Raw genomic sequence first — 15,683 nt, 5'->3', positions numbered from 1 at the left:
TACAAACTGTGCATAGTTAACTTCTAACTATCGACTTCTTTACGTCAACAAACAAATATTTCTATATAAATTATTCTGATAATACCAATCATAGTTTTGCTAATTCTATTTCGTCAATACAAATTATTATAATCTGCTTGACAATATTTCATTCAAATAAAAATAAACATAACAACTATTTTTTGATGATTTCGGTGATAAAACACTTTTTTTCACTTATTTGATAGTCTCACTATAATATTACAACCGCGAAACTATTGATATGTGTGAGGATATATGTTAATCTCGCTAATCGCATATTTATCTGTAAGATCAATAAACATTACATCATTGTTTTGTAGTATTAATATTTAAAAACTGCAAAATATACATGTTTGTTACAATGCAGACAGATTAAAAAAATAATCAACATGTTTATTTAGCGTATTAAATAATTATCATCAGTATTACTAAGATAAAGACCTCACACCATAAATTTATCTGCACGAAAGTTATCGGAAATTTTATAACGAATAAATTCATTTTCGATCGAATCTGGCGCAAAGAAATGTTGTTCAAATTGTGTGTGCTATTTTTCGTCGTGTGTCAAACGTTAGCTAAAAATGAATTATATTCTGGGTGAGTGTCTCCTTTTTTGTTATCCTTCTTATTCTTTCACCTCTTCTCCCACTTTATTTGGGGTTGGGTCTCCTCATATATTTGTGCCAGAAGTATCTACCAAGTTATCAGGAGATAGCCTGACTTTTGTGATCTCTTTTTCCATGCTGCTTAGCCATACGACTGGTGGTTAGCTTAAGTGCTTGACTTCGTTTATCATCATCTTCGTTATTAAAATTTAAACGTTCATTTTGACTCTTACACGTTGACTGCTGCCAATTCGCCCACAACGTACATTTTTAGCAGTCAACGTGTTGATACACACGTAACGTGGTCGTACCAGCGCAGACGGTATAATGCCTCTTTCATTTTCCCCGAAATATTTCGTGACAGTATTATTGCGTGTGGTCCTGTGGCATTAGATGCATAAGACCATTTGACTTCTTCTCATGGATGTCGTACGAGGCGACTAAGGGACACATAGCCTTGGCAATTAATGGGAAACAATAATATTCGCAAAAAAAAATATATTGGGACAAATCGATTGAGCTAGCCCCAAAGTAAGTTCGAGACTTGTGTTATGGGATACTAACTCAATGACACTTATATTTTATAACAAATACATATATAGATAAACATCCAAGACCAGGGCCAGAAAAAGATCATTTTCATTGGGATCGAACCCGGGTCCTCTCGGTTCAGTGGCAAGAACTTTACCACTGCGCCACCGAGGTCGTCAAAGAGAGTTGGTTGATGTCTGATAGCAAAATCACAGCCCAATTTCCAAACATTTGTAAGGTTCGCCAACTTCATATGGAACCGCACACGCAAGGATGAGAGAGAGAGAGAAGCTTGTGACAATATAATTTGTATCTTATTTCTGTTTCTAAATATAAATAATAATATTCTAAATAATACCTTTCTCAGTTACAAAGTATATAACATAAAATTGGAGACAGTTGAGCAGGAAGAAAATTTCCGACGACTGAAGCGTGATGGATTAGATTTCTGGAGACATCCATCTTTTGAAAGGAATACAGTTGGTCGTGTCATGGTGGCTGCGTCTCATCTGGATTGGTTTGAAAAACAACTCAAAAATATTAACATAAATGTCGACATACACATAAGTGATGTTTTGGAGTAAGTCATTGTTATTTAAAATTTAAATACTTATTTGTTTTGATTATTGGGATAAAATGGAAACTTAAATATCTCAGTGGCACAATGCCTGGTGTGCCAAGTGCATGAAAGCGCCAACAGCATCCTAAGCATGATTACCAGCAGACTGGACTGTGCGTATGTCAATCACTGCTGTTCAATCTCAAACAGGCTTAAGCGGCAATGAATATATCATCTACAGCCCTCCGTGACCCACTGCTGGGTGTAGGCCTCCTTCCGTCCACGCCAATCATCTCTGTCCTGGGCCATCCATTATCCAGTTGTTGCCAGCAATTTCTTTTACATCGTCGACTCATCTAGCAGCTGGTTGTATTACGCTCCGACTTTACCCCAACTTCCATTTAAGATCCGGCACTACCTGGGCACCGTTTCCATGAGTATTTTTCCAGTAGATAAAAAAAACTCCATTTTCCATTGTTCCTTCTAGCCAGATGTCCAGTGAATGGCTCTGCTTTTCTTTTATTTTATAGTGCTGTGCCAATTACTAACACTAAGCTAAGCATTTATTATAATAAATAATTTTCGTGATACCTCCAATTGGAGACACACATCATGATTTGTGTAGAATTATCGTTGCGAAAAAAATAGTTGTATGTTTTACATTCCACATAATAATTAAAAAAAAAGAATGAATCGAAGATACTGCATTTTTAACTTTATCCGCAGGCAGTTCCTGTAACAGATGTAAAAAATATCAAATTTAATTTTAGCTATCTATGCGAAAAGGATCCAGCTAGAAGTATTGATGAAGAAATTGGTAGAGCATTTGATTATAATGACTTTTACCGTTATGACGAGGTAAACCAATTCTTTAATTATAATATATATATATATATACAAACAGTAAATGCAGTGGAATAATTAACAACAATTATCAAATCAGGTGATGAGAATGTAATTTCAAAGTTTTATAGAATTGTTATGTTGTCTGCGCTGTGTGTGATTTTGTAAATTTTTCATTTATTGAAAATTCAACACGTATACTCGAAATTCAACAATATTTATTGTTTTTCTTTCAGATTCTAAATTATATTGAAGAATTACAAGCAACGTACGCAAGCTCTTTAACAACATCAGTAGAAGTTGTTGATTTTGGTACAACATCTCAAAATCGAAGACTGGTGTATATGAAAATTAATAGAAGAGATTCAGATGTTACTAAACCAGTTGTAATAATAGAAGCTGGTATTAATCCCAGAGAATGGATCACAATACCGTCGGCTCTTAATGTTGTTAATAACATTTTAGATGAAACCCATCCACGGTTTTTGAGCAATTTTGACTGGGTCATAATACCGGTTGTGAATCCTGATGGTTATGAGTATACGCATACTAATGTAAGTTATATCCTATTAACATTATAAGTGCGAAAGTTTCTTAGGCTCTATGTATGTATATATGTTTTTTACTCTTACACGCAATCTACTGGACGGATTTTTATTAAATTTGGTACATCAGTTTCTGAATGTTTTTTACCTATTTGATCAAAAATAATAATTAAAAATATGTTCTTTCTTCAACCGTGTTTTCCTACTTTCAGTTGCGGTTATGGGAAAAGACAAGAAGCACAAATAGCAATTTAGGAGCCATATGCCCCGGGGTCAACATCAACAGAAACTTTGACATTGATTGGGGCTTCTCTGGCTCCAGCTCAAGTCCTTGTAGCAATAACTTCGCTGGCATTGCTCCGCTTTCTGAAACCGAAAGCCAAATGATTGTAGCTCTTATAGAAGAATATGGGCCGAGGGTTAATCTTTATATTTCTTTGCAAAACAACGGTGTAGTTATATCTTATCCTTGGCATTATGAGAGAGCTGCATCAGCTATGTTTGTAAATAATCATATACTTGGCATAGAAATGATTAATTCTATGGTTAGTAATTATACTCTCGGAGTAGCTGCGGTGGTCTTAGATAGAATATCGGGTACAAGTAGTGATTATGTTAGGATGAATGGAGTAAGACATACATATAATATACATATAGAACATAGTGAAGAAGGAAGTGTTGTTATACCAGCTAATGATATTGCGAGAATTGTCGACGATGTTTGGACGGCAATCTCAGTTGCTGCTGATAATGTACTGAACTGATTAAATTAAATGTTAATGTTTTTCGAAAATTTATTTCTTAAATAGAAAATTTCAAAACATTGAATTCAAAATTTTGAATTTCATTTTAAATAAAAAGAAATTAAAATTGACTCATTACTTAAAAAATGGAAGAAACATGTAAATACAATAGTCGCAAGTTTTCTATTAATGATAATAAGTAGAAGTATGTAAATTAACTAATAATAATAATAATTGTAAGATAAAGAGACGTGATTTAATAAGTGAGTCAATGGGTAAGATTTTAATGACAAACAAGTTTTTCATTCACACCCTGCAAATCGTAAGCTATTAGATCAATCCACTTAACCCCTCATTGAACTGATTGGAATCCCTTTAGAACAGGGTGAATTCAATTATAATTCTTGGAATTTTAAACGCTGAAAATAGGCGTTAAATTTAAGAGATTTATTTTTTAATTTTCGCGCATAAATAATAATGGAATGAGGAAATTCTGGAATCGAACGGGAATCGAACCTATGCCTATTTGCCTAACCAGGACAGTGCTCTTAACCACTAACCTATCAGTCCATGTGAAATTAATTCAACTCTTAACGTCTTAATCGTAGGAATTGTTTTGCCTTATCCATTTCACACACTAAATAAATCATCAACAAGTATGCAGGTTTTTTCAAAATGTTTTCTTTCATAGGGGGTAGTTGGTAATGGTCCTAAAACTACACACAAGTTAGATTTTAAAATCATGCGGCAAGAGTGGAATTCGAATCCATGTGAACAGTTACTTTTCCAGGATGAAAGGTACCATATGTCCTTCTCTATACTTCAAACTACGTGTATACAAATTTTCAAGAATATTGGCTGAGTAGATAGGGCGTGAAGAGCTAACAAACAAACTTGCTTTTACATTAATAATATTAGTAAGGATAAGGATTTTCCCATTACCCAAGAAATGGAAGACGGTTGGAAATTGGGAATACAACAGTCGGAAGTTTTCTTACGTTGACATATTCTCCGGCAGCGAGACGTGTGCCCGTTGCATGCTGCCGATGCAGATAGGGATGGGCCAAATAGGATATCCATATCGATATTTATTACAGGAGAAGATTTTTATCGTATTCGTGCCGCTTCAACTTGTAATGGTAGGGCAAGTATTTTACAAATTCAAATTCAAAACTCTTTATTAAATTTAGGATGATAGACATCACTTATTGATGTCAAATATCATTTATTGACGTCAAAACTATATCTCTACTTGAACATATTTTCTTAGCTTCTTTTAAGATTGAAAGAAGAAGCTGAATTGTGAGTTAGCAATACGATTATTATCTATACTTTTCACAGCTAGACGCAGCCAATCACATTGTTACTCTGTGATTGGTTAGCTGCGTCTTACTGCGAAAAGTATCAATAGTGAGAAAAGCATGGGTTCAATAGGTACTCCGTCGGAGTACCTACTAATTCCATGGAGAAAAGTTCCTTGTTCAGTCTTTCATTTGGCTTATTGATCTATTCCCAGCAGGATATTCTGTAACTCAACTCGATAGTGAGAAACGAGGACAAACATTCAAAAATTAACTGAGATCAAAATGCATATATATATATATGTATATGTAACTTTAATATGTCCTCGTTTCTTACTATCGAGTTGAACCAATCACAGTGTGGTTGTCGTTGCGTCACAATGACATACTGTGATTGTTTAGCTGTGTCCTACTGCTAATCGACTCGATGGTGAGATATAAATAGCAGACGCGTTACACAAACAGTTATCGATATAAATCAATACAGTGTCCCATCCCTAGCGTCCGGTTAGCCGTCACGTGCCGCCCGGGGCAATATTTTCTCGCGCCCGATACCTACCCGGACGAGAAGGAATTCCTATTACGGGTACCTGTCCGGCGACAATACAAGATTTTTAACCGATTGCGTTGAAAATAAGGTGTTGGGGAGCTAAATTCTTTTGTATAAACGTGACTATCATAGTCATTAATGGTCGTGCTCTGTAAAAATGTGTTAAAGTTTTGTAGTTTTGGTGGAACATGATCAAGTAATTTCGCTATCTGGTATTTGGTTTATCCGGTATGTTTATTGGGAGTTGAGGTGGTTTTTGCCCAGAAGTGTTTTGGCGTTCAATGGACATGGTTTCTCATGCGCATTCTTATATTCGGACATTTTAATAGATCAATAACAAAATGTTAATTAGCCGCTATAGGGCGTGATTGTAATATAATATGTGGCGGTTATAGCTTAGGTATATATTGCCGTTGTTCGAATACAAAACAACGGCAATAATTGGCGCCATAAGGGCCCTTTTGATTTGGACGGTCAAATATTAGCATACTTATGCATTATACGTGCGTTAAGAAAAAAAATCTTGATAGTGACAGAAAGAGACAAAATTTAGCTTAAAGAATGGGTAGGAAAAGAAGAATTAAAGAATGGGTGGATGGAATAGTGACATCGTCAACTTAAACGACATTAACTTTAACGTGGGCATAAAAATGCATCGTACGCCATTTTGTCTAGTGGCGCGCCGGTTAAAGTCAACGTGAAGTTTGACGGTGCAACCCACCCTTAATCATGAGCAGTGTAGGTGCTTCATTATGAGATTGGCTATACGCCAGCCTCCACCTGGCTCATGTTCCTGGTCTTTGTCCAAAAGTGATGTAACTGTAATAATTTATTGAAATTTATATTTAACTAGCTGTCCCCCTGGGCCTCGCTTCCATCGGAATTTCGGGATAAACGGTATCCTATGTGTTATTCCAGGTTATATTCTACCCGTGTAGATTTTGCGTGTCAAACATACATACATCGGCACAAACTTTCGCATTTATAATACTAGCTGCGCCTCGGGGCTACGCTCCCGTTGGGTATTTCGGTATAAAACGTACCCTTTGTGTGTGTGTTGTTTATTTCAGGTTATATTCTACCCGTGTACCGAATTTCAAAACAATCGGTCCAGTAGATTTTGCGTGAAAGATTAACAAGCAACTTTTCGCATTTATAATATTAGTTGGACCAGGTTTAGCCCTTGGCGTACTTGAATAATCGTAGGGTGTTCTTATTTCATAATGAAAGGTGCTATTAGGCGAGGGTCTTTCCACACGTAAAAGAAAGGTGTAAACCAAATGCAAAATCAAAATCAAATCATTTATTCAGAAATTAGGCCTTCACAGGCACTTTTTCACGTCATATTCTAAATCAAATGATGTTTACCAAGGCTACAAACTACTGAATGCTTATACAGCCTTTTTACAACACGAGTAGGATTCGAACCTTGGTATTTTCGACCATAACGGATGTTTTAACCACTCCATCACCGATTCAACAAACCGTTGCTACTATCATATGCTTAACCTTTCTAATTGTATGGAAACGGTTATAGGGGGCGCAACCTCGCTTTTTACAGTTACCTTAATTGGATGTTTGTTGGGACACCCTGTGCGCTATGAAGTTCCTAATTGGCTATTAAGGGTAATAGACCTTATCTAAGGGATGTTAGTGAGTATATTGTCATATAGTGTTGGAAAAACTGGTTGTACTCATGTCCTATCCGAGTGTCAGCGAAATGTCTTGAGGAGTTGAAGAGAGTTTAATTCATAATGTCGTGTCTACGATCTCCGAGGATTGCCTGATTGATCATCATGTCGGACTGCTACACTGGAGGTCCCGGGTTCGATTCCCGTTTAGGTCAAGAAAATGTAATTACGTTTACGATTGTTATTGCTTTGTTATTGCTAACACTGGTGTCAGATTTTATTCAAGACTTTTACGACCACCTTATTATGTTCGTGTAAATGGATTATGTCTGTAGAAGATATTAAAACAAAATGCAATGCAAAATAATTTTATCTGTATGTTTTGTTATGGTCAATCGCATGTTTGTTTATAAGATTAAATCTTGGAATATCTATGTATTTATGGATAAGAGCCATGCCACATTGATGCGTTGCGTCGACGTAGCACGTCGCGGCTCCGTTGTTTCCCATAGGTTTTGACACTGACGTGCGTCGACGAGTCTCCATATATTTCTAGTTGTCTGTCGACGGACGTTAAAACAACAGAACAACACCGAGCCACGGGACACGGTTCTATCGATAGCACTGGTCACGTGGTCCGACTTCCTTTGTCCGACTAATCGGACCATAGTAAAATGGCGGTGGGAAAGTCTAGAAGAAATTGAAAATTAAAAAAACTACCAGGCAAAAGAAAAGTGCTGCAAGAAAATTTCTATTTTCATTCTTCTTATCTCAGCTTTATATTATTAAAACTCGTTTAAAAATTCTTCGGCATAACAACTCGAGTGCATCTAAATTCATTGGAAAGTTTCACCGCGGCGCATTTCCATTGGAAGTTCGAAACCGGAGATCTTGTAACTTGTAGGGATGTGCCCGTTTCTTCATTTATTTGCAATAGTACCTATCGATGAATAGTTACTATCGATATTTCATACCTTTTCTAAGTATCACTTAGTGAAATATTAAACGCTGTGCTATTATATTTTGATAAAACCTGCCAAGTGCGAAAGGTTCCGCACCCTAATCCTACCAATATTATAAATGCGAAAGTAAGTTTGTTACCTCTTCACGCTCTATATGCAAATTACATGCAAAATTTCAAGAAGATTGGTTGAATACGAATCTTCTTGAAATTTTGCATGTAATAAAATTTTGTCTTGCTGCAGTTCCTAATCCTGTTCTAGCAGCCATTTTATTCAGTTCCCGATTACTGATGAGATCTAAGAACGACGTACCATTCAAACTTTGTGAAACGAGAAACTCAGGAACAATATAAACAACTTTATTTCTTAAACATAATAAAATACAGTCGTCAAAAATATTACATTATATTACATGTTGCGCGTCCTCCTCCAGTTGTCCAAAGCGTGTCTGGCTCCATTCTTGATACCCTCCCAAGTTTCGTATCCAGCTTGCTCAATGAAATCAGTGTTTACCATGAATCCTAACAAGGAATTTCCATTGCCAAGACTTGCGGGCAATTCGTAGGTATAAGAATACGGGATTCCCATTCCAGTACCGTAATCACTGGCGCTGCCTGAAGCAGCGTACAAAACAAGGAACACATTACCGACAATATAGTTAGGTTTCTGCGGAAGCTTCACAGCATCAATGGCTTGAGCCATGTTGACTCCGGCGACATGGATAGCTAAGGAATTAGCTGGAAATTGGCCGTTACCATAGCCGTATAAGATCATGCTACCAAAGCTGTGGATATCGAGGAAGAGCTCGATGCGATTGCCGTATTCATTGATGATGTCTCTGATGATGGCAGTCTCGGGCTCGGAGAAAGGACCACGGCCGTGGAAGGTGTCTGAGCAGGCGTTGTTGCTGGATGCTGTGCTCCAGAAAATGTCGAAGTTACGGTTGAGGTCGACACCAACGCATAAATCGCCGACAGAGTAACCTGTAGCACGGTTCTTCCTCCAGAAACGCGCCTGAAAATGTTATTGTTTATACTAATTACAATTGTAAATTGACAAGTATTGGATACGGCTGGCCAATTCATTCGACCAGATTTATCTAGCATTTACTTTACCTAACAGATTACATTGCAATATTCTATCAGAAAGTGGTAGAGTAGGTCCTAAATACGATAAAAAAGGGGAAAAACGATGACAGAAAATAACTAATCTGTGAGTCTATAACAACACAAGCTTTAGAAAAAATAGGTTTGTCACAAAAACTTACGCTCTGATGGGTGTGGACGTATCCGTCAGGGTTGGCGATGGGGTTGATGATCCAGTCGATGTCTCCAATCAGGTCCTGCTCAGTGACGTCAATGACTAGCTTCTCAATAGCGTAGAGGGTGGCTGGGAGGGTGACCCACTCGCGAGCGTGCAGTAGAGATTCTAGGTAGACGATAGGTTTGTTTTGGTTCTGGTAATAGGAGAGATAAAAGTTTTAAATCTGTGTGTTAAATAATTTTTTTGATCATGAATGCCTCTGCATCTGCACACGCATAGACTTGCACAACGCCGTGGACATTTGGACATAGATTATAAAGAATATTTTCAGATGCTTTTGCAATATTGTTTCATTGTTATTTAAAATTTACGAATCTTTGAATCATTCAAATCTTTTATATTGATTTATTGCTGTATTTTTGAATAATCTCTTTTTTTCTGATACAATTGTATATTGTTAAACAAATGAAATGAAATGCTTTGGCAGTGCCGAACTAGAAAATATTATTAAATAGCAATGAAATGATAATAAATTCTAAATCAATATGTAGGTACTATAATCTTCCAAATAGTACTGTGACTGCCAAAGTTTTTTTTATCTAAAGATCAATAAAACACTTTTGCCTACAGCCTACAGGTAATGTGTCCCACAGCTGGGCAAAGGCCTTTTGTCTTCAAAAGGTCTCTATCTTGAACCGTTTGTTGCCAACCACGCTGAAACTTAGATCTTCCCGCCATGTTGTTCCTAGTTTCCTATAGAATTATATTTGTGAGATATGGATCTACGAAATTGTGTTTACTATGCCTCAACTATGATCCTCTGGTCATTAAAAATGCTGAATTAGGTACAAACTTGAAAGTTGGTCGAGGAAATCTTCAAGTATTTGATCGCCCTGCCTTCAAAACTCCTACCCGCGTCGACGACGGTCACGGTGTCAGGGTAACGCTCACCCAACTCCGTTATATAGTCCATCACCTGGAAACATAGTTCTTTACTAAGTAAATGATTAACAAATAAATAAATAAAATATATAAATATATTAGGACAAATCACACAGATTGAGCTAGCCTCAAAGTAAGCTCGAGACTTGTGTTATGGGATTCTAACTCAACGATATTATATTTTATAACGAGATCATTTTCTTTCATGACCCGACCGGGGATCGAACCCGGGACCTCTCGGTTCAGTGGCAAGAACTTTACCACTGCGCCACCGAGGTCGTCAAAACGAAGCTTGATGATATTTAACTATAATGAGAATGTACTCGTAAAGTCTGTTTTAAGATATTTATTTGTTCTTGTTTTCTCTCCAGAAGTAATATTTTAGTACAAAATATATATATTATAGTATTAAACGTAAATAAAATTCTGAGAAGAAAAAATAGGGCGAATAGAAAAATTTAGATGTGCTCTTCAATGCTTGTCATGTGTTTGGACAGTATTTAATTTTGTACCCACAGAGGGTCCCTAGAGGCAAACTATTTGATGGAACAACACGATTAAATATTTTTTTTTCGACTCAATTTGACTATAAAAGGGGGCAACTTTATACAGATTTTGTAATATTTTTCTCCATAGTCGTTTTATCTGTCTTATTACAACACGATTTTATTACATTTGATATGCATGTAATTAAAGACCCACGTTCAAAGGCTTGTTTTTAAGAATAAACCCTCAAATGGCTAATGGGGGCGAAAGTTTGTATGAAACTCACATGAGTTTCGTACAAGCTGTCCGCTTTCGCAGGGAAATTCACGCGGTCGAAGCTGCGGGCTTAACTACTTTATATTAATGTGATGGTTACATCAGCATGCGTATTTTTGTATTGAAAAATACTGGCCTCTCATTCGTAGTTTCGGTCTAGTAGACCTTTTTTGGGTGGGAGCACGTATCGCGCTATAGTCGCCATGTTTTCCTTCGGCATTCCTTGATTAATAATCTTTTCTCATTTCAGTTAATCTGTAAATTTACTTACAACATCGTATTCGTGGATGGTGTCGAAGGAGAGGCCCCCGCGTGGATTTCTGTTGTTGCTCCGACCCTTTGATGAGGCAAGCAGTTTTTCTTCCAACAATATTTGTCTAGAAAATTGAGAATTTTGTTAACAATACTCTTTCTTCTGAGATTTTATTGTTTGAATTTATTCGGTTGAATAGCAGGAGAACAAAATTCATAGAACACTTTTGACGATGTTTTGTTAATAGGCAAATATTATAATTATACCTATTACCTCAGAGTTCTTAGAAGATTAAAGTTATCAGTGAAAACTTGAATTATTCTATAATGCATACAAATTAATTATATAATTTACAGTAAATAGCATCTACCCTTCATATCCTCCCTTCCGAAGGGACACAGCCTAGGCAGCAATAGCATTTCCAGCCGAATCTTCAAAATATTAAGGTTTCTTTTTTACGCTTACCCCGAGCGGCTTCACAACCCCGAAAGCAACTAGAAATAGGCAGAGATGAGAGAGAACATCTAGCTGCCCCAATACTTGCTGTGTGTGCCAGTATTTTTAAACCCCGACGCAAAAAAGGGGTGTTATATGTTTGACCACTAAGGGTGTCAGTCTGTCTGTCTACGTGGCAATGTAGCTCATCAACCGGTGAACCGATTTCGATACGGTTTTTTTTATTTCATAGCTTATTTTTATGCGGTAGTTCTTAGATATGTTTGATTAAAATCGGTTCAGCCGTCCAAAAGTTATAGCGAAATGAATAATTAAAGTCGAGGGGTTTTTTTTATTTGTCTAACAAAAAATACCTCTCTTTGATAGTTCACTCAGGTTTCAACAACAAAAAAGCGATCTTGGTGCGATCAATTGTCATCGAGAGAATATAAAAATTTAACTTACTCCAAGATGTTATCAGACAAAACTGTGTACTCGATGCCAGCAGAAGTCAAAGCCTCTTGGAACATTTTCCTCATGTTTTTATTCACGAGAACTTGCCCAGGTCTATTGGGGAAGGCATCGGACCAGACGTCTACAAATTGGGACTCCATTTCTCGCAGGATTTTCGCCTGCTGGATGTTTTGTACCTTAACTTCATACAATGCGGACCTGTAAGAGATTTAGATTATATATATATATTTGTTCAATAGCTCAATGGTGCAGTGGTTAGCGCGCTCGGCTTGTGATAGTGGCCGTTAAGACACTCTCAGAATGGTCCGTCATTGGATGGGTGATCAAAAACGTTGTTAAGTTCCTCCGTGCTTCGGAAGGCACGTCAAGACGATTGTCGTAGTCACGGAGTACGTATAGAGATGAAAATTGAGTCAGATTGTTATAAAAACTAATGTGACACACATGTGTACAATTGTACATACGAGTAGGATTCGAATCTAGGTCCTTTTGATCACAGTCGGAGAGGGTTATTGACATATTTAATGTTATAAATGCGAAAGTATGTCTGTCTATCTATACGCTTTCACAGCTAAATACCTGGACTGATTTTAATGAAATGCATCTAGTTAAAGACCCCGTTCCAACATATGCTACTTATTTTTCAAAAATCGAAATAGATTAAAATAGGGGGTGAAAGTTTGTATGAAAATCTTATTTAAAAGATGACCAAGGACGATTTAATATTGTTGTGCATTTACACAAAAACATGAGTCCTAGAAATTTGTAATCTTGTCATGGGTAAACACATTAATAATAAAAAATATAATTATGCTGTCAGAAGTAATTCTATTTTACGCTAACGAAGTCGCGGGAAAATAGCTAGTTATCATATAAATAAGCTTATTTACGTTCCTACGTAATTAATCCATTCTGATTTTAATCTCCTAATTAATATGATATAGTGAGAATAGGTTAATCATTTCTAGCATATCATTCATAATTAGTTGATATATCGCGTAGGTATTTTATATAACAAGTAGGTAAACAAGTTTTTCAAAAATGATATTTCTGCAACAAGATTTTGATGTAGGTCATGGATTTAGTAAGTACTACAGAGCTCCTACTAAATCCATGACGAAGGTAGTCGGAGAACAAGTCAGACAGGTCTTTTTTTTATCTTTATTGCTATCAACACGTGACAAAAAATGACAAAATCTCAGAGCGTTTCGACCGCTTCGGCCGCGCTGTCGTTACGATCGGTCAATTTTCGCAAGGTCATAAATACAAGAATTCGTTTTGCTGTCTGACTTTAAGATAATTAATCTGTAATGTGGTAATGTTAGTTTTGTGAATGATTGATTTCGGAAATGATTCCTGCCTCAAGAAAATTGACGGATCGTAATAACACAGCGCGGCCGCACGCAGAGGTCGAAACGCTCTGAGAACCACCGTCCGTTCAGTAAACTTTTGAAGAGTTGCCTCTTGGGCCTATCCTGGGTACACCATCAGAACATGCTTATCGTAATGATGGAAGTTTCCAGGAGTTCTTCAGTTGGAAAGATGTGGAAAATTTCTAGTCGTTATTACAAGTGAAAATAGACGAAACTACCTTTCGCTTGTAATACAGAGTAGACATTTTAACGGCCACTATCTGTTGCCCGTTTATAAATTTTCCACGGGAACAGTTATTTTCCTGGATGAAAAGTACCCTATGTTTTTCTCCATACTATAAACTACATGTATCCAACATTTCAAGCAGAGATAGTAATTGATTGAAGAGGTAACAAATAAACAAACTTACTTTCGCATTAATAATATTAGTTAGGATTTTATTAGGTATATCTGTGATCACAAGATTTCAGCAGGTAACCATAAAAGTAACACTTACCCATCGTATTCCTCGTGCTTCGCAAGCACTAAATAGACAGACAGACACACAAACAAAATCTCCCTAAACATTTTCACCGTCTGTTTAGGGTCACAACTTCTAAAGCAGTGGAATTAATTATTTATTTCATTTAATTATATAAAGTTTATCATTGATAACGTTTTATCTTTTTGAGTTTATCCTTTTCATATTATTAATAGTCAAATTTGTTTGTGTGTACGTTTATTGAGATAAAAGTGTGGTGTTCAATATTTGTTTGTTTGTTACCCCTTCACGCCATAATCTGCAATACAAAACATCTTGAATTTTTGCATACATGTAGTTTGAAGTATGGAAAAGTACATAAGGTACCTTTCATCCCGGAAAAATAACTGTTCCCGTGGGAAATTTAAGCGGGCGAAGGCGCGGTCAAAAGCTAGTATAATAATAAGAATTGAAGATGTTCGCGCATGGCTCACTAGCCGTAAATACTGTATTTATCATATCGCAATATTCATTCATCTAATCAACACACACAACACACACACAACTACAATCCTTGCATAGAAATATGCAAGGATTGTGGATAGTGATAGATTCATAACATAGATACCTATGTATGTTATGAATCTATCACTATCACCTAAAGGCATCTGTTATGACTCACCATTAACGCCATCTAGTGGCTAGTAGTCACATGCGCACCAATAAACTATTATTAATAAACTATTATTGGTGCGCATGTGAGCGTTAGTGGTGAGTCATATCAGATCCTTTAGGTGATTTGAAAAAGTCTGACAGCTATAATAGATAGATTAGGGAAGAGATTTCACCCCATTATCATAGAAAATTTTATCCCGAGTGTTCTTAGCATTATTCCATGAAAATCGGCTCAGCCGTTCAAAAGTTGTAGCGAAATGAATATTGAAAGTCGGGGGTTTTTTTTAACTTGTCTAACAAATAAACATGTGTCTTCGTCAGCTGAATAAAAAAAAAAGAATTTGTATCTGACTGTAATCGTAATTTAGAAATAAAGCTATATTTAAAAAAAAAAAATACCGGATTCGACTTCCATGTTTAACTTTTATAACATTCACCTTGTTATAATTATAAACTTCGCTCGCTTCGCTTCGCTCCCGTGGGTATTTCGGGATAAAAAGTACCCTATGTGTTATTCCAGGTTAACTACCGGCGTACTAAATTTCATAACAATCGGTCCATTAGATAATAGAAGAGGTAACAAACAAACAAATTTACTTTCGCATTTATAACATTTGTTGGGATGGGATGTAATTTATATTTAGCTATAATGGTATTTAAACTAATTAAGTAATGCTCAAATTTAGAATTTAAATATATAAAATAAAAACTACAATAAAAAATGAGGCCTATGTTACTTCTAAAGGTTTCTTTC

At 36.3% G+C, this 15,683-nt stretch overlaps 2 protein-coding genes across 2 annotated transcripts; one reads left to right on the top strand and one right to left on the bottom strand.

The window, feature by feature from the left end:
- Positions 1–449: 449 nt before the first annotated feature.
- LOC128678581 (carboxypeptidase B-like) lies at positions 450–4,515 on the top strand. The gene is made up of 5 exons (XM_053760197.2): positions 450–618; positions 1,525–1,737; positions 2,487–2,574; positions 2,796–3,113; positions 3,317–4,515. Exons 1-5 carry the CDS (start codon positions 548–550, stop codon positions 3,866–3,868), a joined length of 1,242 nt encoding a protein of 413 aa, XP_053616172.1. The 5' UTR covers positions 450–547; the 3' UTR covers positions 3,869–4,515.
- Positions 4,516–8,629: 4,114 nt separating this feature from the next.
- LOC128678577 (carboxypeptidase B-like) lies at positions 8,630–14,426 on the bottom strand. Its single transcript, XM_053760193.1, has 6 exons — positions 14,291–14,426; positions 12,412–12,618; positions 11,530–11,635; positions 10,408–10,530; positions 9,559–9,747; positions 8,630–9,305 (listed from the first exon to the last, which is right to left on the bottom strand). Exons 1-6 carry the CDS (start codon positions 14,359–14,361, stop codon positions 8,700–8,702), a joined length of 1,302 nt encoding a protein of 433 aa, XP_053616168.1. The 5' UTR covers positions 14,362–14,426; the 3' UTR covers positions 8,630–8,699.
- Positions 14,427–15,683: the final 1,257 nt, after the last annotated feature.

Source organism: Plodia interpunctella, chromosome 20, assembly GCF_027563975.2.
Source record: "Plodia interpunctella isolate USDA-ARS_2022_Savannah chromosome 20, ilPloInte3.2, whole genome shotgun sequence".
In the NCBI taxonomy this organism is placed as follows: Eukaryota; Metazoa; Arthropoda; class Insecta; order Lepidoptera; family Pyralidae; genus Plodia; species Plodia interpunctella.
Note: the sequence above shows the minus strand (reverse complement) of the source record. Positions and strands in the feature narration are given on the sequence as shown.

Coding starts and splice junctions, on each gene's coding strand:
- LOC128678581 (XM_053760197.2), top strand. CDS start 548: ATGTTGTTCAAATTGTGTGTGCTATTTTTCGTCGTGTGTCAAACGTTA. Junction 1,738..2,486: donor CACATAAGTGATGTTTTGGA/GTAAGTCATTGT, acceptor ATTTAATTTTAG/CTATCTATGCGAAAAGGATC. Junction 3,114..3,316: donor ATGAGTATACGCATACTAAT/GTAAGTTATATC, acceptor TCCTACTTTCAG/TTGCGGTTATGGGAAAAGAC.
- LOC128678577 (XM_053760193.1), bottom strand. CDS start 14,361: ATGTTTAGGGAGATTTTGTTTGTGTGTCTGTCTGTCTATTTAGTGCTT. Junction 11,636..12,411: donor TTGTCTGATAACATCTTGGA/GTAAGTTAAATT, acceptor TCAATTTTCTAG/ACAAATATTGTTGGAAGAAA. Junction 10,531..11,529: donor CCATCCACGAATACGATGTT/GTAAGTAAATTT, acceptor CTATGTTTCCAG/GTGATGGACTATATAACGGA.